The 27,150-nt window shown below is 37.9% G+C and overlaps 1 protein-coding gene across 1 annotated transcript in view; it reads right to left on the bottom strand.

The window, feature by feature from the left end:
* The window catches only part of NLGN4X (neuroligin 4 X-linked), a 180,837-nt gene that overhangs the window by 76,325 nt on the left and 77,362 nt on the right, over positions 1–27,150 (bottom strand). The window contains exons 3-4 of the mRNA XM_067560999.1: positions 19,373–19,432; positions 16,598–16,750 (exon numbers count right to left, since the gene is read on the bottom strand). Of these exons, the coding sequence (XP_067417100.1) occupies positions 16,598–16,750; positions 19,373–19,432 (213 nt within the window). The remainder of the gene's footprint in view (positions 1–16,597; positions 16,751–19,372; positions 19,433–27,150) is intronic.

Consider the following 27,150-nt stretch of genomic DNA (forward strand, 5'->3'; position numbering starts at 1 on the left):
GGGAGACCAGGTGCCTCTTTTCAAGGCTTTAGGCCTCAGCCAAGCACTGATAAATGAATTGCTGGAAACCAGTCACTTTCACCTGTGTGTTAGTCTGGTTAAGATGGGTATTGGACTTATAACGATGCGTTAGTCTTTATTAAATGCTTGTAAGTTGCTGCCTGCATTAATCTCACTTATAATGTCTTTATCACATGCTATCAGGTAATATTTAAGTTTCTGTTTTGTAACTCTAAAAATGTTTGCTCAGGAACTGTGAACCCAGTCAGAAGGTATCATCTCCTGCCCATCAAAGGCTTGTCAAAAGTATTGTGGGACATCAAAATACAAAGACTTTGCTAATGTCCCCTTACCCTCATGAAGAAGTTACGTGCACAAGGGTTCTCCCATCAGCTTTAATTCTGGAAGAAGAAAATAAAAATAGCTGACAAGAACATTTTTCATCTCGTTTGTTGCTTGGACTCTCATAAAGTGAGAGCTACGAAACAGAAGCAGAGATCCCCAGGTTCAACCTGGGTTAGCCCTGAAAGACATTCAGAGCTGACAGATAACTACAGCTCTGTCACTTTTTGAAACCATAGATTGTAATGCATGTGTGTGTGCATCTGTGTGTTTGCTTGCTTTAACCTTGTAATAACTCTCTCGTTTCTTTTCTTAGTTAATGAATCCTTAGATAGTTTACTATAGGATTGCTACAATCAAAGTCATTGGTGTGAAATTGAAGGTACATATTGACCTGGGGTAAGTGACTGGTCTCTTGTGACTGAGAGCAACCTGAATATTTTGTGATTTTTGGTGAATAGCAACCATCTATCTAAGTCCAGATAGATGGCAAGATAGTTTGGAATGCCCAGGGGTCTGTGACTCCGTCATAGGACTGTTATAGTGGTTTAGGAGATCACACGTGTTACTGAGTTGGTGAAATCTAATTATAAAACATACTACCAATTTGGGGTCTCTACCCTGCTTTCTGACAGTCTGCCTTGAGGTTGACACTCACAGTCATGAGCTGTGCCAGACAGCATGACAGGTATCCCACAGCACAAGTGCAGATGTATCCTGGCTGCACTGGAGAGAGTAGAGGATACTCTCCCAATACTCTCCCCCACTGTGAGCAAGTGGATGGGAAGGAATGGATAGTGGAAGTGGTTCTAATGCTACCCTCCCAACTTCCATCCAGAGTAGCACTGAGGAGAAGGCTCTACACGCCCACCCATCCTCCCGCTCTTTACACATGATTAAATAATTTACTCCATCCCCCGAGCAAGGGTGAAATTGGATTTTTTACTCTAAAAAGGCGATTTCAACAGGAACATAAGTTGCAAAGGGTTCTTATCACTTATGCTAGGTCATGTAAGTTTACAGTGGATGCACCAAGCCACACATTTTTTATATTATGGCCAGTTAGCTTCAGTACTCTCAAAGTCTGGCCTGGGCTGTGGGCCAGATCCTCTGCTGATGTACAAGTGCAATTCCACTGATCATTAGTTTATACCTTTCCATTATACTTGAAATCCTACAGTCACTGGAACTCAATCAGCTATGGCTGGGATTTTCACAGGATCCTATGGGAATTAGGGGCCCAGCTCCCATTGAAATACAATGGGATGATTTTCAGACACAAATAAGAGTGCTCATTGCTTTTAATTAAGGAACATACCCACTATACAGGAAAAAATATATGAACCAAATAAAATGGCATATTTATGATACATTATTAACTGTGTAGTCCCATGCCTTACTAAAAGTAAATCTGTAATCAAAGTTCATTAACAATTGTAGGAACAAATGTAGCATTTTGTTGAAACATGCTGTTTCTGAGAGACTGCTTATCTTTTTCTTAAATGTCCTAAACCTGATTTTATGTGTAACTCAACAATGAACATTTGAGAAAAAAAATAAACTGTGTCCCATCTGCTCTCAGGTTTTTTAACGGCTATACAATTTCTTATTATCTTTTGCTTGGATTTGCTCATCCTCAAGAGAGTACTTAGTTTTAGGCAAACTAAATATTATAAGGCACAGAAGGCTTGGGAAATGGAAAACAAGTGAGTAAAAATGGAGTTCTGTAAAATCCATTTTGTCTGCATTAAGCCTGCTTTCCTTTCCCTACTGTAATCGTATGACATCTCTCATTACCAGGTATTCTCCTAATCAATCTAAGCTCTAAACGAACCATCACTATTGCAGGAGACCTGGCAGTAATAAATGCCTAAAGAACACATCTTTTTGATCCCTGGATGGAAGTCATCATTTTTTATTAGGAGGCAGAAATGAAGAGATGAAAACTGAACACTTGTCTCAGCTGCTAATCTTTACCTGCAGATATCAGCCGAAGAACCCATTTACATCCCTCACCAGGAAAAACCTCAATGTACTCAATATCCCCAGCCACCCTAGACAGGCTGTAGAGGCTGAAATAAAAAGCTCACTGTCAGAGCTAAAGCTGAACCACTCCAAAGCTTCAGCAAGGGACCATCTTTTTGTTTAATGTTTGTACAGTGCCTAACACAATGGGGCTGGGTCTTTCAGGAACTACCACAAAACAATAAAACAACGACTACTATACATGGCACCACTTAATTTGTGTGAAAACAATGAATAGTCCATAGACACATTATACACATTTAGTTCATTTAGGCCCTCATTAATTCTTCTGGTGGCATGACAATTTAAGTAGGTTGCACATTTAAATGTTTGAGGAAACTAATTAGAGCTCCATTTAAACTACATTATGGTCATATTGAAGGCATCTTGCAATAGGAAGGCATTAAACACATACTGAAATCTTGGCCCCGTGGAAGTCAATAGTAGAACTCCCATTGACTATAGTGAAACCAGAATTTCACTCATAATATTTCCTTTGGGTCAAACAAGAACATTATGAGCAATATAATTAAATATTGCCTTTGGTTCTTTCTCTGGCTCATGTTCCAACCTGATGCTTCCTGGAAGAAAAATAAATCTTGAAAAACTTCAAAAGCCTGTAAAAATATTCAGTTCATATCCATCTACAGACAATGTACTGAAATAATGGCTGGCTTTTCATATTTCCCCTGCCTGTTTTATCATATAAAAGTATTTTTAATCCTTTCACTTCCTTTGACAGTTGTGAATCAAATTAAACTGTAAGATTTCAGTTCAGTTCTCCTTATGATCCAACCGGACAAGAAAAGTTTATGTATACAACAATATGAAAGGAAGAATGAAGGTAAATAATAGATACTATGGGCAAGATTCAGTGAAGCTAATGGCGCTATGTTGAGGGAGAGCAGTTGATCTCACAGGTGAAGATCAACAGAAATAATCATCCAAGCCCATTGTAGTGACTGACATGACTCTGCAAAAAAGTGCATACTGGTGTCCTGATTACAAAAGCAGAGATTTCTTGCACGACACTTGAGCAACAGCACGACATTACTTTTCTATCCTCAGAGGGTTAAAAAGTTCCCATATTTTCATTCACTCTTTTCGAAATCCTGCGGCGGAGATTAAAACTCCTTAATTGCCAAAATATGAATATAATCTCTGGTTTTGTAGGGCTTTTTTTATCATCCTCATCACCATCACAAGACACAACCAAGTGAAGACCCAAGCAGCTTCAGACTGCAATAAACCCTTTAGAAGAAACTGACAGCTGCAGGTAAGCTTTTACAAAATGGAGCTGGAAGTGTGCTTACGCGAAAGTTGCTGCGAGCTACTTGTCACTTTCAAACACAAGTTTACCTTTACCTTCACAGGCCTTATGGCATGCACCATATTTTGTACTCTGGGGTGCCCTCCAACCTCTGCTTAAATCCCCAGAGTTGCAAACTGTAAAATCAAGTTATTTCTTGTCAGCAGCAAAAAGAGACCATAATTTACAAGGAAAACACAACAACGAGGGTGATATGTTCTAAGCGCCTGACACAAAAGTCCCTGCAGAACTGCCTCCTGGTCATCATAGGCTTAGATGAGCATGAAAGGAAAATTGACAACTGAATAATTTCTAAAGTCTTTCTTTTCTGCAAGATTACATTTTTGAGAGACACCGTGGAGTCGGCCAAGTCCTCAGAAGCATGAGTAATCAGTAATTCTGGTTTTTGCCCCCTAGAACTAATGCTGAAATCCTGTAGTTGTGAAAAGGACAAGAATAACTCCAGGTTTAAACACAGCTGCCAACAGCAAGGAAATGGAAGGTTGTATAGCAGAAGTATTATTTCTGTTTCAGTGTTACATATCCTGTATTAGCCATGATAAGCAGGTTAGTTTTACTTACTTGAGCTTTTAAAGTACTCTCCCCAATTACTTCTTAGTTCATTTCATAGTCATAGTAGGGTAAGCACAAAAGCTTTTGTCATTATTACAATTCCTTCATTACTGATTAACACGATGACAGTAAAACCGTTCTTTTAGGTTTGTAGCAGGTTTTCACTGCTATCAAGTCAATTGCTAAGTTAAGTAACACTAGTACAAAACCACATAATGGTCCAATACCATCACTGAACAGTAGGTGCCAGACTTTGCTCTAAGCTATTCATACACATCTACTGCCATCAATTGGTACAACAAGAGTACACACAAAGACAGAATTTGGCCCTAAATTTGATCTTTTCATGCAGATTTTTAATAAATAGCAAAAATATAAAGGTCCTAATTACTGAATTAAACATCAAATGCAATAATAATAATAAACTGATGTTGAGGCTTAAAGTGTGATTCAACTCTGAAAAGTGACTCTAAAAGTAACATCAGCATGACCTATATTTATTGTGTCACAATGACTTATTTGCTCAGTTTACAAATATGAAGATGTTCAGCTTTTCCAAATTCCAGTCCCACAAACTCTGAATGTTAATATCTGTTCCTTTGCCTCTCACATATTACCATGAGTGACAGAGAGTCTACAGGTCAAATTCTGCCTTATAACCGGACAAGCCCATTGTTGCACTTGTGTAATTAATTGACTGCAGTAGATTTACATAATTGTAAATAAGGGCATGCTGCTTATCCTGTTCTCTCTTCTATAGCCATTCTTGCTCTGCTGCAATGTTAACAAAGTAGAAAGTATTTAAGAAGAAACAAAAGAGATGCTAAGCATAGATGACTTGGCATATGCAGAGGCAGCAGAGCTGTTGAGGAAGAAGGTGTCATTTTTCATAAACGCTTCAGAACAGAATGCTGTTTTAAGCTATTTACCTAGACATAGCAGAAGTTACTTTAATGTTACTATGGTATTTCAGAAATGGTTGGAATTGTGGACCCTTTACCCTGTTACCATACATAAACAGTAGGTAGAAGATATAATTAGATTAACAAACAGCCAGTTGATAACACACTACATTTATTGTAAATATATAATTCAGGAACACAATTAGTTTAGCTCTTTTTATTAAGGAATGACACTGGTAAGACTGCAGATCTTACTGACAGATGAAAATGAAGTTAAGATAAGATAAGATAAGGTGTTTTTTAACACTATAACCAGCAAAATGTTCTTAGCATTTCATACACTGAGATTTTTTTGATCAACTGAATTACCAGGTTAACTTTACAAGCTTTATGTAGATTATTTTAAGGCAATATGATCTGAGAAATATTAAAACACAATTTTGACTTGTTCGCTCTACATTATTATAGCATTAAAAATGTCAGAAATACATATGTAGCCCTGGCTTGCTCAGAGTGGTGCTCCGTTCCCCTCTGGTGGCAGCTATGCTCCCTAGAGAATGATGAGCCTGCTACAACTCTGGCTAACAGTTATGTGTCTTTTAAATCAAGCAGTAGAGGCTCATACATTAAGCTCCAGCAGTCCCAGGTTTGATCCCAGCTGCCAATGCCCCTGTATGGGGCAGTTGATTCATTAAATGAAACTGAGCTCAGCTCTCCTGTTCCAGTCCAGGTGTTCCCAATCGGGTACATTAAGATGGTGAAGCAGCAACTGGGGGCTTTAAGAGGCCTGGTGAGAAGAAAGACCTGGAGAATCAGAGCAGATTGGTTCAGTGAGTTGGAGTCAGAGAGAAGAAAAACAGATGAGAGATGCCAGAGAGAAGGTGGATCCTGGGAGAAGGTTATAGGCAGGAAAGCAGCAAGTGGGATTTGCAAGCTGCCATCCCCAACCCAGAGAGGTAGGGCTGAAGGCAGGAAGAATAGCAGAGGGAGATGCCTGCTGGCTCTAAACCAGAAAGCTGGAACCAAGGATTCAGAAAGGGCTGATAGAAAGGAAAACAGGGGAAGCCAGGACTCTCTGATGGAGACCTGTGCCCAGAGGACCATAGTGAGGACCAAAGATGCCTCCAGCAAAGATACTGTAGGAGTTCCTGCTGAGAAGAGTGGGATTGCACCCGAAATGGAAGGGCCGGGGGGCTGTTCAGGAAGAGGAATGGGGTCTAGTGAGAATGAAGCTGTGTTTTAAGGACTATATGGAGTATGTTCTGAGATGTTTGTTATGAACTGCCTGCACTATGTTTTCTTAATACACTATGTTAATGGACTAGAGGATAAGGTTCCATAAAGTTACTAGGGACTCAAAAGGGCAATTGAGGTGAGGGGCCACCTGCAGGGCTGCCCGAGGCCACAAAAGGCACTAAGAGGCCATGTGTTTACAATACATGTGCACATTCATGCTTATATATCTATTAATATTTAGAAACAGCTGGGATTAATGAAGGAAATTTGTCAAATATGGTTTGAAAAAATATAACATGCAAAAATGTTATAAATTTTCATAACACTAAAATGGCCATGGGATGCCATATAGAAAGAAGGATAAGCAGGCATACACTACTCTTACAATAACTAATGTATCACTACTGTTGCACAGTTGCACTAAATCTGATACAATGTCTGTCATGTAAGGAATCCATGGAAAAAGGGAAATCTGCTAAATATGATAATCCTGTTTATATGCGTGCATCATCTTTGTACCTGAAGTTATGCATATTGGCTATGTATTTGTATCTCAAACGTGCTTGTGACACCCTCCCCCCCCACAAATTTACATTCAGACTATCCATCACAGGTTGATGGGCCATTCATGTGGTGATGGGCCATTGAAGGGAATCTGCTCTTCAGTGAGCCCTTTTTGAGGAAGCATGAAGCCAATGGCTACCCGTATGATTCAGAAAGCAGGTGATAACATGTGATGAGGACATGTGATCTGAGACGCTATCTTTTACCAGTAACTTCCATGCTCATATGACTCTGGACTCCATATTGGCTAGTAACTTTCCACACACATGAACTGAGCTATATATTGTGAGCTGTGACTTCACTGCTTTGTGTTCATTTCTTCTTCTCATCTCTAGGACTGTGATTTTCTAAGGAAGCTTTGAACAAGGTAATGAATGACCCTGAACCTGCTTGGGTGAACCAGGGAGACTTATGACAAATTAGCAGATTTAACATTGCTGCTATTATTCTGACCTGCAAACCCTGAAAATCCATTGTATGCATATGATTCCTGAACCATTTAATAATCCTCTTCTTTTCTTTTTATATTATTAAGCCTTTAGTTTTTAGTTACTAAAGGATTGGCTATGAGATCTGAGCTGAGGTGGCTCATCCTTTGGGAATGGAAGAACTTTATATATGATTAATCTGTTCTTCAGTAATCTCTCATCATAAAGACCAGATGTCTGGGTGGTGATAAGTGCTGGGCTACCTAAGGTGACTGTGTTTTGGCTTCTTGTTAACCAGTGTGATACTACAGAAACTCATTTTGTTAATTTAATGTTAGAATAGCCACCAGTCTGGCATGTGTCTGGCCTATTTTTATCAGTCTCTCCTGAATTTGGCATTCTCAGCTATGACTCACACCAGGCATCAATCCATGAGAGGCAAAGCCTTGAGTGAACTATCTTATCTTATCAAAAGTATTCCCAATATTTTTACCATGGCATCATTTGTATAAAACATGCCACAAAACATAACACCTTTTAAATATAGATGGATAGATATAGGGATGCTGCCAATAGGGGCACTGGAAGTATAGCAGCACCCGCTGGCTCGAAGTGGTTTCCATCATATACAGGATTTACAGTTTGGTTCAATGGCTTTCAGCACCCCCACTATAAAAATTGTTCCAACTCCACCAGATAGATATGCATTTAATTGACTGAACTTCGATAATCTTTTTTTTTCAAACAATGAATGCTGATAGTCTGGAAAACTTCATGAATAACAGAAGCAGTGGGCCAGATTCTCAACTGATGTACACCAGCATAGCTCCAATGAAGTCAATGGAGCTATGCTAATTTATACCAGAGAACTGTCCAGTGTATTTAAGACACATGAGAAGGGTTGCAGTGCACACCCTATCTGACATCTGTAGGATGTCATTGAAACAAACAGTGTAGAAATCAGTCTGCACCAATACTCCATATCCATACACTCCAAAAGTTTGATGGAGATTAACAGGGATCAAATAGTGTGCCTAGATCATTTGGGCTGAATGAAAACCCCAGCTCAGAACACCCCCCAGTGCAACCAAAAACTAAATTTTGAAAGGATTTTTAAAAGAGTTGGGCCATTTTATAACCTTTAATAATATTTGCATTTAAGCAACCTAAAGGCACAATCTGACATCCACTGAAACCAAGGCAAAATTACCAATCATCAGGGCCTTAGAGGTTACACCAAAGGTAATTACAGCAGATGACATATACTGTCTGCCTGAATACGGCAGGAAGAAAATGTTTTTTTCTTCTATTATAGTATAGTACGATTGGCCAAGCATATTATGGGTTTTGTTTTCTTCCTTTGAAGCATCAGGAATTGAAAAGTGCTAGAGGCAAGATATTTTTTAAAAAAGACGATTGCTCTGATCCAGTTTGTCAAACATTATATTCATTTTGCATCCAAGATATATTTGAAGTTAGGCTCCTCAATCCATAGCTGGACACTTACATAAAAGTGGGTTGCTTCTCAAAAGTGCTAAACACCTGCAGCTCAGCCATTCAAAGAGATTTATGGAAGCTCAACAAATCAGGCCACTTTTTTTCTGGGTGCCTAAATATTGATTTAGGAATGTATGTTTGGGCACCCAACTTTGAACTTTTTGGCTCATAGGTATAAAAATCTACATAAATATATTAAAAAAAACCCACACTAAGTCTTTTTTGATACTTAACAAAAGCCCACTGAAGGCACAACAACAGATTTTCCTTTAGACAGCATGTACAGAAAGAAAATGTGCAGAGAGCTACCGACAGGAGTTAGCGTGTTCAGGGAGCTATATAAAGGAGCTCGTAGTGTACCAGTCAACACTGAGTTGCCACAGTCCAGATTCTTTTTCTACTGTTCATTCTAATGCCAGACTTTCTACTTCATTTGACAAACATCTTTGAAAGAATCCACTTCTAGAAGGTGCGTTTTGGTTTTTTTGTTTTGTTTTTAATGCTAACTGACATGAGAAGTTGGACTTGTCTGCTGTGCCTGGAGATAGTGGAATTGGCTGCACCCAGGTATGAGGCCCTTCATCCAAAAATCCTTGATCTGTGACAAGTTTAATAATTAGCTATTCAGAATCAACTAAGCTACCGTGTGAAGGTTTTCAAAACATGTCAGGAGCATTAAAGTTTAAAATTGTTTTATACCCTATGAGCTAAGACATAGGAAAATGGAACACAATGGCATGTGCCACTAGAGACATATCACACTGATACCATACACTTATTATGTGAAAGGAATACCCGTGATATTACAAACCTTACAAATCTATGCTCAGTACCGAGGATGTATGAGTACAGTAACTCATGCTCATGTTACTGCTAAATCCCACAGTGCCCAGCCCTTGCAGTAAAACAAAATCAGGAAGAAAAAGATTAAGCAATAAGGCATTTCAAAAATAGAGAAACCAGACATCCAATGGAGTAAAAATAAGGTGATCCAGTGAATCACATACAACTCTAATTTCTGTTTCTATACTGTAACCAAAATAATAGCACAAAAACATGATTCAGGAAGTCAAAGAGCAACATACAAAATTCCAGCTAATGCTAATGGAAGTTATATCATGAACCATCACTACAAATTTACATCAGTAAGAATGCTTAAGTTAGAAGTTGGAAGTCAATGTGAAGTAGATTTGAGGTGTTGCTTCAGTTCCTGTTAGAGAGGTAATAAAAAACACCATGACAACTGGCATTAACTGAAACCATTAGTTGCAGTCTCATGAGCCAGAACAGGGACTGAAAAGGTTGGGAGACCTCCAGTTCAGAGGTGAAGAACATAGGTGAGGCAGTGCTAGCTTCACCACATTGCCATCCCTACGCCACCTTCAAAATCCCTCCTTAAAACTCGGTTTTGCTGTGATACCTACATAAAACTTGATACCGGTTAGGCTGCTAGTATTCAGAGACTACTGCTTATCATGCTAATATTGTCTCCTTGTTTACTTGTAATCTTCCATCTGTCTGTATCCATCTGCTCTCTTGTTTTGAACTTGGATTGTAAGCCCCCTGAGGCAGGGACCATCTTTTTGTTCTGTGATTATATGATGCCTAGCACAGTGGGATCCTGGTCCATGACTAGGGCTCCTAGATACTATAGTAATACAAATTAAATAACAACTCATCTTAAAACAACCTGGTTTATGTAAGGGGCAGCATGGAGCAGTGCAGTCCCACCTCCTTGCTTACTCCTATGGGGTGGTAATCTATTACTGACTTGTTCCCATAGCAGTTCATTGACCATTTCCCTGTGCCAGTTCAGCTCTGCCCTCTTCCAGAGTGGGGGAAAGAAGAGGCTGTAATAAGCTCAATTATTCATTAATACCTACACTAAAGATATAGGATGGCCACAGGGTGGCACGTGGGGAAAGGACCTCCCCCCAACCTCAAGGCCTGGTCTACACTACAAAGTTTTTTCTGGAATATCTATGTTGCCTACAGTTCTGGAGAAAAAAAAATCACACATCCTAGCCAGCAAACCTCCAAAGTAGACACAGCTATGGCAAAAGAGGACTTCTGTCAGTTTAGCTAACATCATTTGGGAAGTGGTATTACTGTGCCAGCAGAATTCTTTCTGTCAACTTATGCTGAGTTTCCACGGGTGTGGGGGAGGCTGTGCCAGCATAGGCTCTGTAAAGGAGACATAGCTCTATCTGGGTACCATGATGTGGGCAAGCACAAGCCCACCCATGGCTAAAAGCACTTCCCCCAGCTAAAGGGAGGAGCTACTGAGCCTGGGACTCAACTGAATGCGTGGGACAACAGATGAGAGAACAGGAACAGGCGCGATGGTCAAAGGGTTAAACGGAGGGGAAACTGAACAGAGAATCCCAGACAGCACCCACTGCTCCTCAAAAGTACCTAAGGAGTCAGTGAACACAGCCCAGAGGAAGTCTACCTGGATGGGTGATCAGACAGGGGAGCAGAAATAGGCCCCACAGTCGCAGAGCACCTCCTCAGCCAACATCCTCTCCCTGGTCTTGTATCTGGCTGTCTTGGGGAGAGAAGTGCAACTACAATTTCAGGAGGAGGTTCTGGAGGAGCCGTAACAGGGGTTACATCTGGCGCACTCCAGGATAGAGAAGACATGACAATAAATGGGCATGCAAATGAGGCCACAATCTGGGATTTTGAAGATAAACTATAGACAGTGCTATAACCCAGCTCTTTTAAAAAAAGCTAAGTTGCTTTTAAAAGAAGCATGTAGCCAATGCTTTCCTTGTTCATTCTCTCTCTTTCTTCAATCTGAAAATTCTTAAAATCTTAAACTATGAGCATTTAGCTTTAGAACAAAAGCAAATCTTGAATTAAAGAAATCCATAAAGAATCCTCCCAAAAGGTATAACCATTATATTTGTTAAGTGAAACAGATACTGATCTTAAAAGTCTGATACATCCTAGAATACTGCTATGAACTTGTCAGCAATAGGAGTCTGCTCTGTTCTAGATGTAAGAAAGGTTCTAAGTGCAACCTCTTAGTACATATAATCCAAGCTGTGTATTTTGGCTAGTCACTGGAATTAATAAGAATTCTTGAAAAGAAGATTCAGGCTCCTTTTTGAGCATTGCTAATTTGTGCAGTTTTCTGAAAGCATACCAAAGATTATCATTTCTAGAACATTTCTTCATAAACTAGCATTCCATCTAAACTAGCACTAGGAAAAGATGTGAATGAAATAGCATGTTATGAGCTCCATATGTAATATTTAATAATTATTTTGATTTGAAAATCTGAATTTATTTTACTTTGGTCAGAATTGGGGAAAATGAGCTCTCAAATTTCAACAACATGCTATTTGTTGCAAAGTAGAATTTTATTCCAGTTTTCTCTCAGGGAAACCCAGTGGCAATAGATGGGAGCTTTCCTTCCTCTATCAAACTAATCAATGTACTTCTCTGAGGATCAGATTATTTTAAAATATATATATATCAGAATGATCAAAAACGTTGTACTTTCACATTTTACAAGCCACATGTATGCTTTTCTTCAATTAGTTCCTAAATGTGGTGTAAAATTGACCATTCCAGCAGACTGAGGCTTGAACTTAGAAACAGGTCACTTACTGAGAGCTGAGGACACTCAACCACTTGCTAGAGTGCTGAGTACCCCGCAGGATCCAACCCCAGTTTATTTATTGTTGCCCATTCATTATGGAGCACCATGACTGCATACTGAATTTTTTGTCCTAGTAAAAGGGAAGACTGCTTACAAGAGAGAGCATTTAAAGGTAATAGTCCTTCTGCTCTAAGTTGGAACAAAGAATGAAACAACAGCCAAGCTGTTTTATTGTTCCTGGGTACTTTATTAGGGACAGATTTTGATTAGTTCAAGCATGACCTCAAAGAGAAGTAAAGGCCTCCTAACCACAGTACAACTGCATTAGGGCTGTTACATTGTGGTTCCAGATACCCTATGGAGTGCAGCTTTTTCACTCCCACTGCTCCCCACTGTGATCAAATGGGGAGCAAAAAAGGGATAGGCATAACTTTGGCTCCATCTCTCTAACCAGCCAGGAGGGCTACCTCGACACACAGAGGGGTAGTAAGGTACAACCTTTCCAGGGCTGCAGAAATCTGCTTTCCTCAGAGAGCACAAGCAAGGGTGGAATTGTGTTGTATTTTCTTCCTGGTGTTCATATGGGGGCATTGCGTTGACATATCACTTGCACTCAGAGCTGAGCCTAGCCCTCAATTTCTTATTCAGAGAAAAAGAAAAGGATATTTGTCTCACACGTGCAATAATGAGGAGTCCGGCCTTCGTAGGGATTGTGGGTTTCTGCGACCCAACCACTGAGTTTGTTATGCAAATGACGTTTGAATTTTGTCCAAGATGGATGCTTTCTGGCGACATGAGACTTAAAGAATTACCATCTCAATTGTTTAAAAGGTGGGAAATTGTAGCGATGTGGACCTGCAGTTTGAAGTCTATGAAAGACACAAATTTTTCCCATCTGGATGGTGTCTGCAAACATTCTCTTGTCTATATTTCTGGAACCTAGGAGTCTATCATGCATATAGAGTCATAAAGTTTTATGTTACAAGGGGTCTTCTCCACAGTTTGTGAACTTTACAAAGTGACAAAGCAATCACAGATTTCATGAACCATTCTTGTTATATGGTTATGGTTCTGATATGCGGGAATTCATCAATGAGGCATACTGAAATAAATGAAAACCAGAATGCAGTAAACCAAAAGGCCCTGATGTTTAAGATAGACAGACATCTCTATGAGCTTTGTAGGTATGTAGATTTTTACATCTGCAGAAAACACTGTTTCAAAAAAGACAGTTAAATAGATAACATGGTTACTACATGTCTTCTTTTCCCTTTATTTATTAAGAGGTTTGATTGAAATACGTAGATTCATAAACACATGTAATCTCTACAATGGATATTTTTTTCCAAGACCATTCATTTTGGAGAACTGGAATCATTCTGGGTTATATTAAATTATATTTTCCATATTTATATGGATTTTCTTTTTCTTGCATTTGATGGCAGAATATAGATTAAAAGAAAAAGAATTTGTGGTGTCAGAATCCTAGCAGTAACAACAAAAACAACAACAACAGATTACATTTCTATAATTTCCATCTGACATAGGTGTATCAAAGAAAAACCTGAAAAAGTTATAAAACACAAAGGGTGGAGGGGCAGACATGAAATGATTTAAGATGTGATTGATTTAATTGTAATTATTTTAGAAGTGCTCCTGCTACATATAACAGAACTAGATGTTGAATGCCTCCAAATTTGGGAGGAGGATGGTATTTGGATCCAGAATTTCAATTCAGAGTGTTTTCCTGAACACTTTTTGAGATTAAAAAAAATCCTAAAACTTTTTTAAGTCTGTGGCACTTATTATGGTATTTCAATATTTTTGTTTTAACTCTACCTTTGTTTTGTTACCGAACATATATTCTCTATCAGCTCATTTATTTGAAGAAATATGATTTCTCTCTTCTGTTTCTCCCCCAAGACTCATTCAGAATTCTCTCGAGTGGGCCTAGCTACTTCCATTCCAAATTCCTCTCCATCCAATATGTTAACAGACGCTGAGTATCGTCTCAAGGGCTAAAGTCAGATTTCACAATGGCACAATGAGAGGGAATGTAAAAGGAGCAATTCGGTTTTGAAACATATCCCCTCCTATTTATCACGATGCAATATTCATATTCTGAATGGACCTTTAGTCCTTTTAATTCAAATGTAAGCCTTTTGGAATCAAATATAAAATTTGTAGCATCACAAAGCTTATATTACCTGAGATTGAAAAACAAGTTAAAAATACAAAGTTCTGTTTTTGTAAACCCCTTAAATTCCTCAATTCCTTGTTTTAGATTGTCATATGAATATCTTTGAATTGCTCCTCTAAATTAAAAAAGGAACGCTTTGCCTTTATATGAAGCTAGCAAGGTAAAAACACTTTTCTCATCTGTAGTCCATCTAAATACAGAAAACAGGAGCTTGTTAATATTTATAAAGGCAAATATGGCAGATTCTTCACATTTCCTCAGACTGAGATGTATTTTTTCTAAAATATTCACAATCATTTTAATCAGTTGTAAGAAACAGAGAGCAAAATATCACAGAGAGAGCTTTTCAATCATTCATAATTCCTTACGGGAGTGTGTGGGGGGACCATTGCCTATGATAAGGAGCACATGTGCAGTTAAAAAGAGGGCTGCATCTCCACAACTGTGCACTTATTTTCTTGCTATTCTTTATGCTTGAATTAGGTGTTGTGCTTTTATGTCCTTTAATTGCATTGCATATATTCACTGCAGCCTTTTTGACAAATCATAGCTTTAAGTTTTAATGCTGTTTCTGATGTTAAGAAACTATTCCTTCATATTTAAAATTGCAGAACAACAGGTCAGGGAAGAGGATGTGAGGAAAAGTTTCCATTATTCAGTGTAGCTGGAGATTTTTTTGTTGTTTGTTTATTTGCTAAACACCAACACCATATCAATAGTACAACAGATGAATCAAGTAAAACAATTTCCTCCATTCCACACTAAGGATATATATACATAAAGTGGAGTTGCAAATAATACATACATAACAAAGATCCCAGTAAAGCCCATGCCCAGCGATATCACTGTGCCTTACCTTATATGGTCACAAGTCCTGGAGATATGTATACTCTAGCAAAAATTATGTGTCCATAGACTATATGCTTCATCATTAACATTCAAATGGATTTTCCAGGCCTGAACAATGAGCCTGCTGGCATGAGTAAAGGTTTGCCTTAATTTTAAATTGAAAAATGGAATATGACCCTTGCATTAGGAGCATAACATAATAAGAGATACATAAGTAGAAGTTGGAATCAGGGAGAAGGAAGAAAACAGGAGAAGTTTGGAGCTTAGTAATATCATAGCTCAAAGGAAACCCACTTTATTGAATCTAACATTTTAAAATGTGCCAACATATTGGGCAGGCTGCTCTTGTCCACAGTGGTAGACAGCAGAAGTAAATGTACTCAACATATTAACTCATCATTCTGTGATGTTCACGAAGATAATTTATAGCACTCCTTGACATTATAGACCTTTTTCGCTACAACAAACTCCACCAAAATGAATATATTCTGTATTATTATGAAATAATAAAAGCCTCCACTTCTACCACACCCCCTCAAAGAGCTAAACACTTCCTATGTCCTTAACACAGTGTTAGAACACTGCTAAATGATACTTCTTGCTGAATTCTCTTCTTTATATATAAAATGGAAGATATTTTGTATGAAAACCTATACAGCTCTGAACTGTAGAACCAAGAGCTGTAAAATGATGTTATGGTGACATTTTAGATTTCTGAGAACATAGTAATAAACAAAATCCAATCATTTTTGTTTAAGTTGAAGGTAGCTGTTTACAGTAACAGAAGAATCAACATAGTTACCAAAATCTTCGTAAAATATCAAGTGGTTCAAAATTAAATCAATGCAAGTGACACAACTAAAATGGGAGATATCCACCCACAAATATATTCTCTTTTACAAAACAAAATTGGTCCAAATGTTCTTAAAAGAAGTTGCAATAGATCAATGGATGCAATCAGCAATAAAACATTTCCAGCGAATTAGCTAGTTAAATAGAAATTCCATCTAATTACTGCAATACACATTTAGTGCTTTTCTGTTTAGGAAATGAGTCACTTACCTAAAACCCCTAGCCTGTAGTTGAGGGTTACAACGATGACATTTCCATAGCTTGCTAGAATGCTCCCATCAATCATGTTGCCAGTACCTTCCATGTAAGATCCCCCGTGGATGTAGACCATAACGGGTTTCTTGCTGTTCTGATCATGAATGTCTGAAAAAAATACAAGTAAGGAAGACATAATAAAGTAATAAAAAATATTGAAACAAAATAGGTAATTGCTTTCTTTCACACAAGTATTATTAAAATGATTTCTTTTCTCCATATTTTCCATTTTATCTATAGCTCTTCAGTCAGCTAGCCTTCCTCTCTGCTTTCACTTATATCACTTCAGTGTGATTTACATCACACGCTCAGTGGGTTTAGAAATTGAGAAATTGTTTTTGGTACTTGTTTGTTACTTCCAAGTACATTTCATAAGAAATGTTCTCAGAACACTAGGAAAGCTCTAACGTGTGTAAGAAATTTAGCTTTAAGATAAAAGAGAAGCCTCAGGAGAAAATTAAATTGCACAGTAACAGGAGTCACTATTAGAATATTCTCAACACAAAATTCTAACTAATCCAGATAAACCAATACATTAAACCATGAAATTATACCATTGCTCCAGTCTTCCCATTCCCCCACCAACTGAGAGACATCATTGTGGAAAGAATAAAGCTGCAATTCTTACTGCAATAACATACAACATCTTAACATTAAATTATCCAGATAAAAACTAAACATGGCAAATCATCTCCTGTTTGAACCTGTCTAGGAGTTAACAAACAGGAGTAGCCTAGCACTCAACATCAAGATTTTCTTTCCAAATGAAATGAAGTCTTTAGTGTCGTGTTGTGCCTAATCAAAGTTACAAGGTAGATGATCTTGTTGTTAGGGAACTAGGTTAAAACTCAGGAGCGCTCTGTTCCAGTCTATATCTAAACAAAGCACATAACAAAATTATTCATATTGTATTGTGCTCAGTGAAGTACTGGAAAGAGTATTTGATGACTATTGCAGAGGCTCAGATTAGCCCTTGAAATATAACAAACTAAAATGGTTTCTATTACAATGGAACTTCAAGAACAGCACCTAAAACATGAAGCCTTGTAAAATAATTTGTTTTATTTATTAACTGCTACCTAAAAGCTTGATCTTACACTACTAAAGCCAAAGGGAGTTTTACTATTTGACATCAACAGGAGCAGGACCGGCCAAAATGAAGGCCATCACACTCTTTAGGATATTACTTAGCTTTAGGATATTACTTAGCCTTTGAATAGGCATTCTCACTAATAAAACAATTATTGATCATAGTAGAGTATATATCTATCTTCCATAAATAAGTAGAAATTGTTTTTTTTAACTGGTTACACTATCTGGTGTCACAAGTGATAGTACTGTCAGTTAGAAATTCATTTCTTCTTCTTCAATTATAAAAGAGAGGGTGATATCTGGGCACTAGTGAGGCTTCTTTTAGAACACTGTGCACAGTTCCGGTCCCCTTATTAGAAAAAAAGTATATTACAGCAATAAAGAAGGTGCAATGGAGGGCAACCGGTGCGATACAAGGACCACAGATCTGAGTTACTGTACTTTAAAAGGTTAGAGTAAATACAGAAGATCTGAACTCTCAAGAAAAGAGGAGTTTAAAAGGTGATTTCGCTGTGGTGTGCACAGTTCTAAAGGAAAGAGAGAGGAGGGATGTAACAAAGGTATCCGAGTTGGTGTCAGGTATAAGAACACCGGAGGAAGACATGAAATAACACTTAGAAAAGGCAAGGCATAAAAGGAATTTGGGCTAAATTTCTGTACTCTGAGAATAGTTGGTAGATGTAATAAACTACCAAGGGCTGTAATGTGAGCACTAATTCAGATTTTTTTTTGTAATATATGATTAGTATTTAAATGAAAATGGATAGTCAGTATAATTTAACTAAAGAAGCAAGGATGAGTACAGAGAGAAATTTCATGACTTGTTTCCATGTTTAAAAGATCCTAAAAAGCTTCTCTGCCAAAGAAGGAAACAAAAGTATCTCATTGTAACACTTTTAATGATACTTCCTGTGAACTTTAACATTTCCTTTCAGTGGAGCCAATCCAACTTTCCCAGAGGTCATTGAAAAGATCATCATTGATTTCAATGGGAGTTTGGTCAGCCTCCGATAAAATATGGTCTAGAAAACTGGCTAATTATAGAAAAAAACAGTGAAGCATAATCAACAGGCTTCCTTTATTTTTGTGTCCTAGAAATAAAACATGTACCAAGAAGAAAATTAAACAAAAACACCAAACATGAGGTTCAAAGCAATTCCATCCACCATACAGTTTGTGCATCTAAGGGAGGGAAAGAAAGAGGGTAAAAATAATGTGTGCTATTTCACGAGTTTCATAAAGAAAGGTGAACTTACAAAATGCATTAGAGGTAGAAAGGAGGAAGAACACATGCATGCTTTTAAATTCCATTTTCTTTTCCTATGCAGGAGTGGAGGGTGAGGGGAAGCATTTGGTTGTAAATAATATTTATGTATGTTACTCACTTCACACATATTTAGGGATAACCTTTATACTTATCTCACAAGGGAGCTGCAGTCATCTATATGCTAATTTGGGTTTTAAAAATAAAAAGGGAAAGTGGTTCCAAACAAGAAGAAAATAAAGAAGCACATTAAAGTGCGCTTTTGTCAAATAAGGGGAAAAAATCATGTTGAAATAATAATAATAAAAAGAAGTTATGTTCATGCATCAGGGTTGAGATTTGAAAAAAAAAACAAAAACAAAAACAAAAAATACCTTCATCTTCACCACGATCATTATTGGTTATATCATCTGCGCTTTTCTTTGTGTTGGCTCCTGGGGTCATATTGAGGAGAATAAAGGGAAAAAAGAGAATTCAAAAACAGCAGGTTCTCAAAAATTAAAAAACAAAACCAAAAAACCATTAGCCCCCAAAAAATAGAAAAATGCAACACAAAAAGTCAAAATCTGTTACATTTGAAAAATAAAAAAAGATGCAACTTGCACACAAACGTAAGATGTCAAGAACAAATTCAAAATATTATTTGAAAAATATATGTATATAGCTAGTATATCCTGTGACAATGAAGCTATTTTTGTTAAGTCACTGCTGCAAAAGAAAATTAATGTGTAATTAAAAAGTAATATATTTAAAAAAAATATTTTAAATCAACCAAATTATCAGTTATTCATAAGAAATACAGGTGTTTTTACTTCTTTCTGTAATCTTTCAAGAATTACCATATTTTAGTCACTATCTGAATTGACTTAATACTTTAGTCATCTTGATTATGATTTATTAAATATTAGCCACAACCTTGAATTAAAAGGGAATCAATGAAAATAAAATTATGCACGAGTTTTATGCAATGTTCAGTCTGGATCAAGACAAACCAGAATGCCCTTTATTATTTAATTCCTATTTCCTGTGTGAATAAAAAGATATTAAAAACACCACGTTTGAAAATCTGAAGAAATTAAGTGTGAAACATTCTGTCCCAGCTATGGAATCAGCCCCCAGGTAGCCTTGACCCACATAACAGCACACTGAATGGCCTTTACATAGTCAGAAATAAACTAAAAATAGTTACTTACCATGACGATAAAACCAAAATTATTTATCTTAGACTTACTTAAGAATAATGAACACCGACATGTATTCGGCATATTATATATTTGTTGTGTGCTTATGAGAAAAAGACACAAAAGTAGGTAATTATAAGGCCATCTCTCCCCTTCCTCAATTCTGATAATGAGTCTAAATCTTGTCTTTAAAATGTCATATAACTATTCTAGTGCTTGGCAGCTGATCATGAATTGCTAACTGTGCAACAAACAGTTCACTGTAATGTGAACAGTAATCTGCTAAAGGCTAAAATAAGAATGGAACATTCATTTCCTAAGTACAGTTAGAATTGAAATGTAGCTTCTAAAGATGAGTGATTAATGGGCTAAATCACCAGTATCTCTCTTTATTGCCTTTGTTGGGAAGTATATTTTCTGTTCAAATTGAAGTGGAACTACATACTTTGTTAATACAAGCAGAACACATATATCACAATGAAACATGATAGGATCTTCTATAAGAATACATTTTCCTTTATAATTTATGACGACTACATATTTGGCTCAATCCTGCTTCTATTGTATTCAGTGGCAAAACTCTTACCAACTTGATTGAGTTCAGGATAAGGACCCTCTATAAGTGTCACTTGATGCCTTTAGTTTCTATACTGACATTAAATTACTTAAATATTTTGATGTACTGACAAGTTTGTTTTCAAGAAGCTTTAAATGAATGGAGTTGAATGGAAATTCAGTCTATTATGTTTTGAATTTTTAACAAGTCTTGATATTCTACAGAAAACCATCACTTTATTTTTCTTCTACTTTTCTATTTTTTTAAAAAATTAGAAAAAACACCACAAATTAAAGGTAAAATGTTCCAAGACAATAGAATGGTCATTGCAAATAAGAATGGAATGTACTCGAAAATTCTTAGTGCAAGTGGTGTTGAAATGTGCCCTGTGCACCAGTTTGTTTGACAAGAAAGCAGTGCAGATTTTATCTGTGAACATTCCAGGAGAGCTGCTCACTTAAGATCCCTTTAGCTGGAAGTTAAAGCCAGACAAATTCAAATTAGAAATAAGACATTCTAAAAAACAAACAAACAGACAAATAAACAAAAAATAGGGAAGGTGATTGGAACAAACTACCAAGGGCAGTAGTGGATTCTCCATCTCTTAATGTCTTCAGATCAAGACTGGAAGCCTTTCTGGAAGATATGCTTTAGTCAAACAAAAGTTACTGGACCCATTACAGGGATAACTGGGTGAAATGGCCTGTGTTACACAGGAGGTCAGACTAGATGATCTAATAGTCTATTCTGGCCTTAAAATCAAAGAAGTTATTAGGTGGATCTCAGATCCAAAGCAGAAATTTCAAGCACCAAACAGAGATTCGTACCACCTGCCCTCCAAAAATATTTTGGGTGAACTTTTGTAAATGTGATTCAACCAAAAAAGTGGTGTGTTGCTTTAACAAACCCCTTTCCAAATGCTACCATGGAAAAAGAGGCTGCAATCAAATGTAAAAAGTTATTTTTCCAGTGAGTTGGAAAAACTTTGAAGCCTACAGGGAAATGTGTGAGCCATACATAACCACATATAGTATATTTGCTAGTGTTAAGATTGCACATCAATAACAGCAATTCAGTACATACTGATGTTAGACTTCTCCTGTAGGACGTGTTTCCTGTTATACGTACAACAATAGATGGAAATCATGTCTCAAATACAAATCTGTCATATAAACCAGGAAATTGTTCTCATGTCACTAATACAAATAAAGAAATGCTACAAAACATCGACCAATTAAAGTGCTGCTTGTATACTCTTAATGCCAGACACAACCATTCAAACCATTGTTCATTCTTTTGGGGCCTTTGAATGGGGGGAGGGGAAACAGATGAGGCTACATTCTTCTATCACGAGTGTGACTGCTCACATGCTTCCCAAAAAAGCAAGGAAGATGGCCAAAACATAATTGTGAGAGACTGCAGGGAAAAACAGCTTTGAATGCATCCTGGAATAGGGTCAGCTGTGGTGGCCCAGGATGACCAACTTTGATGACAGTTTTCTGTATTGTTTTTATGTGTTCAGGAATGGTCAGGGCTGGTTCGGACAATGTTGCCAAATCTTCAGCTTCCTGATATGGTCAGGGAAGCCTCACTCCAGGAAGGACTAGATGAATTGTTAGAGCCATATTGATTTCTGATACTCGCATGCTATATGGGTGACATGTACACACTCTCTGATGACAGAGCTCTCTGGTGGTACCTTAAGTACCATGTAGGGAAGCAGGATCTCTCTCCCTCTATCGTAGCCCTGGCTAAGACACAGCTCAGGTTTCCCTCTTCTTCTTTTCAGTCAGAAATTCGCAATCTGCTGTTCCCCTAATTCCCTGCATTCCCTGCACAAATACACACACACAAGTTCCAGACACAATACCAATTCCCCACCAGGGTAGAATACCCTTGTCCAGATGGCAGAGCATAGGGTTTAGGGAATACTGATGTAAGGTAGGTCTGAGGTAAGCTTGGACTTTGCAGACAGGGAATAGTTATCTAGACAAATGGCTTTGTAGCTTCAGATTTGCTTTAATATGTCATAGGGATGATGATGATTAAGCTTCTTTGATCAGATAAACATGCAAAGATGTGAAAGATATTTTTGTAAAATAGTCTGTCTGGCAATCGTTGAACTAAACAGCAGGTGTTGCCTTCTTCATATGCTCCTATGCCTTCCATGTATGCATGCAACAAGGGAATTTAGCAGTCTATAAATCATATTATTAGGAAGAAGTTTTTTCTTTCTGTTTTAATTCTTGATCTTGAGCCCACTGAAATAAGGACTTTGGTGTAATATCAGTGCCTTACACAGGAAATGATAAATGTTGGAGTGATGGAGAATTATGGTACAGTAGAGCTAGAATTGCCTATCTGGGAGCCAGGCTCATCCTCCCTCATGTAGTAGCAATAGCTTGATGATCTGTATTAGGGCTCTGGATCTGGAAAGCATGCAGTAGGGCAGTGAATATCAACAGCCAAAGACCCCATTTTGCCCTTTTCATTTTGTGTGTCAGTATAACATAGTTAAATTTGATATCCCTGCACACAAAAAAATACTTCCTTTCTATTTTGCAAAGTAGTGATAACCACCTCTACTTCCAGCACCCCTGAGTAAAGAGAATTTAGGAATTCTTACCACTTCACACCATTAGATATGATGCAATGCAAACATACTTCAGTGCACGTAACAGGACTGCAGTACGGGGGGACAGAGCAGGTATGGAATATGAATTTGTAATGTCACACGTTATGCTTTTTCAATGTTTACAGCCTGAAGGAGGAATCAGGGACTCACCTGTGCCTCTGTACAATTTTACATTATTTTCACATATTGTTACATATATCGTTGAGCACATGAACTGTTTCTCTTATTTGTTATATTTCATTCACTGTGAGGTGTTTCTTTTGTTAATTAAAAGAGAGTTTATAACTAATCTCAGTTGTGGTCTTTTTTTTTTTTTTTTTTTGTCAACTTAACCTAATGCATCACATACATTAACCTGGAAGTCATTGTTAGAGGGTTCTGACCACACTGCCATTCCCGCATTACTAAATGGGAAATGATCCCAGTTAGATCAAAGGGAATTCCAGAGTGGCTTCTGGTATGGAATGGGTTGGTAACCACTGATGTACACTATTATTATTATATTAATATTATAATTTAGATGGCACTGTAAAAACAGAATAAGAAATAATAGGGAACTGAGGGCATGTCTTCACTGACCGCAGCAAATTTGCCGCCGTCAGATCAATTCTTCAGGATCGATTGAGCGGATGTGAAGACCTGCTCAATCGATCCGCAAGTCGATTTAATAAATCCACCCCCAAAAAAAGAGTAACGCCGCACTGACAGGAACACATTTCCCATCAGTGCTGCAAAATGAAGATACCACAGTAAGTAGAAGTTAAGACGTCAACGGGAGATACGCAAGCTATGTAGAGTAGCTTGTGTATCTCCCGTCGACTGCCACCAAATTTCCCAGTCAGTGTAGACCAGGCCTGAAGGCCAGGGTCAAAATCTTTATGTGAAACAGGTAGTATTTAAAAACACACATTAAAAGTGCTTCATATATTGTTGATTTCATATAGGCTATTTCTATGAAAGTTCAGGTTTCAAAAGATGTTGGGAGCCTGTTCTATGCATGGAAACTGGAACAACTAAGAACACATCTGACCAAATGCTGGGTGATGTTGTGAGTGGTGTTCTGAAACACATCTAAGGGTCTGAGCAAAAACCCATGGAGATGGTTCCCAATGACTTCAGTGAGTTTTGGATCAGCCTCTCATGCACAGGAAATTTTTGCCTGTCAGAAAAACTTTTTATTGTTTCTTTGACTGATATTTGAATGCCCTTCATTTATTTTTAATTTCCTCTTTCTGCAATGATGTCACATGCTTCTCCTTCAGGCACTGAGAGCCTGAGTCTGCACTTACTTAATTTCGCTTATCTACAAATATCTATGTATTAGGTTCAGGTTAAATCAGTTTCCCAAAACTGTCTGTGCCATCCATGTTCATTCTTCATTCTACATAGAAGCTATCATATATTAAGAAGTCATATCACTTCATGTCAGTCACAAATGCATTAAATAATTCACATTCTCCTTGACTAGGAACAAAAATGTCATTCAGATATAACATTTCTGGAGTTTCAGATTTATCCACAATCTATTGTAAATTCATTATCTTCTTCATCATATAAAAGCATTTTTCTATATGTATGTATGTACAAATATAGCAAAGCGTCTAAATCTGCCACATGGAGAAACATTGCTGCTTACTGGGATGGAGGACATAAACCCCATATCAGGATGGAAGTGGTTAAGGAATATTGGATTAGAGTGGCCCCAACTCTCTTTACCTGCAAATCATGCCAGGACTGGAAGAGGGGTTAAAAGGAGGGAACTCTACTCAGATGAGGGGCTAACCCTGGAGCAGGCTGTTGAGTTTCCCAGCTCACAGAGAGAGGTCTGACAGCCAACAGAGCCTCTGCACTCAGAGAATAAGGACACGGTTCCTCTGGGCCAATAAGGGGGAAGAGACTGAGACTTCTACTGGAGACCCAATGATCTCTGGGGTATATCTTCCAAGTCTCCCTTAAGTAGGAGACACCACTATCCTCACTGATGCCACCTACAGGTTTCCTTTCATTATGATTTTATTTAACCTTGTTTGCTGACTGTAGACTGTTTTGTTTGTTTTATCTGGAACCCGGAAAGTACGTCTCCACTGCACTCAGCCTGGGCTTTAACTCAGATTTGAACCCAAGACCCCTTCTGTCCACACATAAATCAGTGTGACTTGGGTCAGCAAGCTCTCAAGACCTGGGTCCTAGGAATTTACAAAGGGGGGATGGGTCAGACTCCAGTCCCTCTGGGACTCTGCTCCAAGCCCTGTCATGTTGTAGTGTGGACACAAGTCAAACCACAGACCCTAGTAAGAAGGTCTGTGTAGCACGGTATGGATGAGATAAGCTTATTGACTGTGAGACCCAGGTCCAGGAACTGTAAACCTAGGTTTACAATTTAATAGGGACCCTCAAGCATGGGCTTGTATACACCAACTTCACAAACTCAAATCCCACAGACCTGGGCTTCATGTGAAGTGTAGACATACCCTGAGAGGGGAAGAAACAGCCAAATGGCATCGGATGAAGGGTTGAGCATCAGCCCTGCTAGACTGAGACACCCCTCAGCATCTGCTAGGGTGGGGACAATTGGACCCACATGCTTGTGGTCTGACCGTAGCTCCTAAAGGGGGGATTTGCCCAGGACAGATTCGTGACACTTACATTTTAGGTACTGTCTCTGAAGTCTCTAATGGAAGTGAAATATGTTCAACTGTTGCTTAATCTGATGCCACTTTTCTGTGTGATTTCTTTGAACTGAGTGGGTTTGACTGAAGCAATTGCTCTCTCTCTCATGCTGTATATACCTTCTGACACCATGTAATTTTTGGAAAGCACAGTTTTCAGGTTTGTAGGAGAAAACACACCACAGTCATTAACTGCATGGCCACTCAGTTTAGAATCGGCCTGCTCAAACTTCTGGAAATTTCTAGTTCCAACCTGCTTTAACACAGGATTTAACATAGTCATTCTCACTAGTAACATTTCATTTGTTCAGTCACTTCAGTACTTCTCAGGAGCTCCTGACTCCTCATCGAATGATCAGACTACCTATCTAAACTGATTTGAACCTAAGAACTTGGATGGTTTGCCCCCAATACAGTTAATGTAGTTTCCATAAGTGTTTTGATGGGATTTCTACTGTAATGTCTCATTGGTAACAATATTATTCTTTTGAGATGTTGCCATTAAATCATCAGTATAAATTATGGTTGGACATTAGTATGCAATGCCATGCAATGCAATGCACACTGTTGTCAGGTGTATTATATATCTGTTCTACTGCTTCTGTATTAACTTGTCCTCTCCTTTGGGCAGTGACTGTTTTTCCCATGTATTCCAAACTCTGAATACGCTGTTAGCAGTCAGAAAATAATTGCTAATAAAATGGACATTGTAAATGCAGAGAACATAGATGGACTTCTCCTTTCTCGATAAGATCAACAAGATAGTCAGAAAAACTAAGTATGCTACCACCAGTATATTGGCTTCACTTTAACACTACTTCAAGCCTGCAAAGTCTATCCTTCTATTCTTTACTCCTGTACTTTACAAGTTTGGGGACATTTCTACGTTTCTGGAAGGAAACAAACTTTTTTTTTTTTTGCTTCTGTATTCAAAACATATAAAACCAGAGACTCTGTGTGTGTGTGTGTGTGTGTGTGTGTGTGTGTGTGTGTGTGTGTGTGTGTGTGTGTTTGTGTGTGTGTGTGTGTGTGTGTGTGTGTGTGTGTGTGTGTGTGTGTGTTAAGAAACATACCATTTATCAAAATGTTTAATTGTAATCATCTCTTTCTC

Source organism: Emydura macquarii, unplaced genomic scaffold (genome assembly GCF_026122565.2).
Source record: "Emydura macquarii macquarii isolate MOO-44397 ecotype Brisbane River unplaced genomic scaffold, CSIRO-AGI_Emac_v2 contig_2362, whole genome shotgun sequence".
Lineage (NCBI taxonomy): Eukaryota > Metazoa > Chordata > Testudines > Chelidae > Emydura > Emydura macquarii.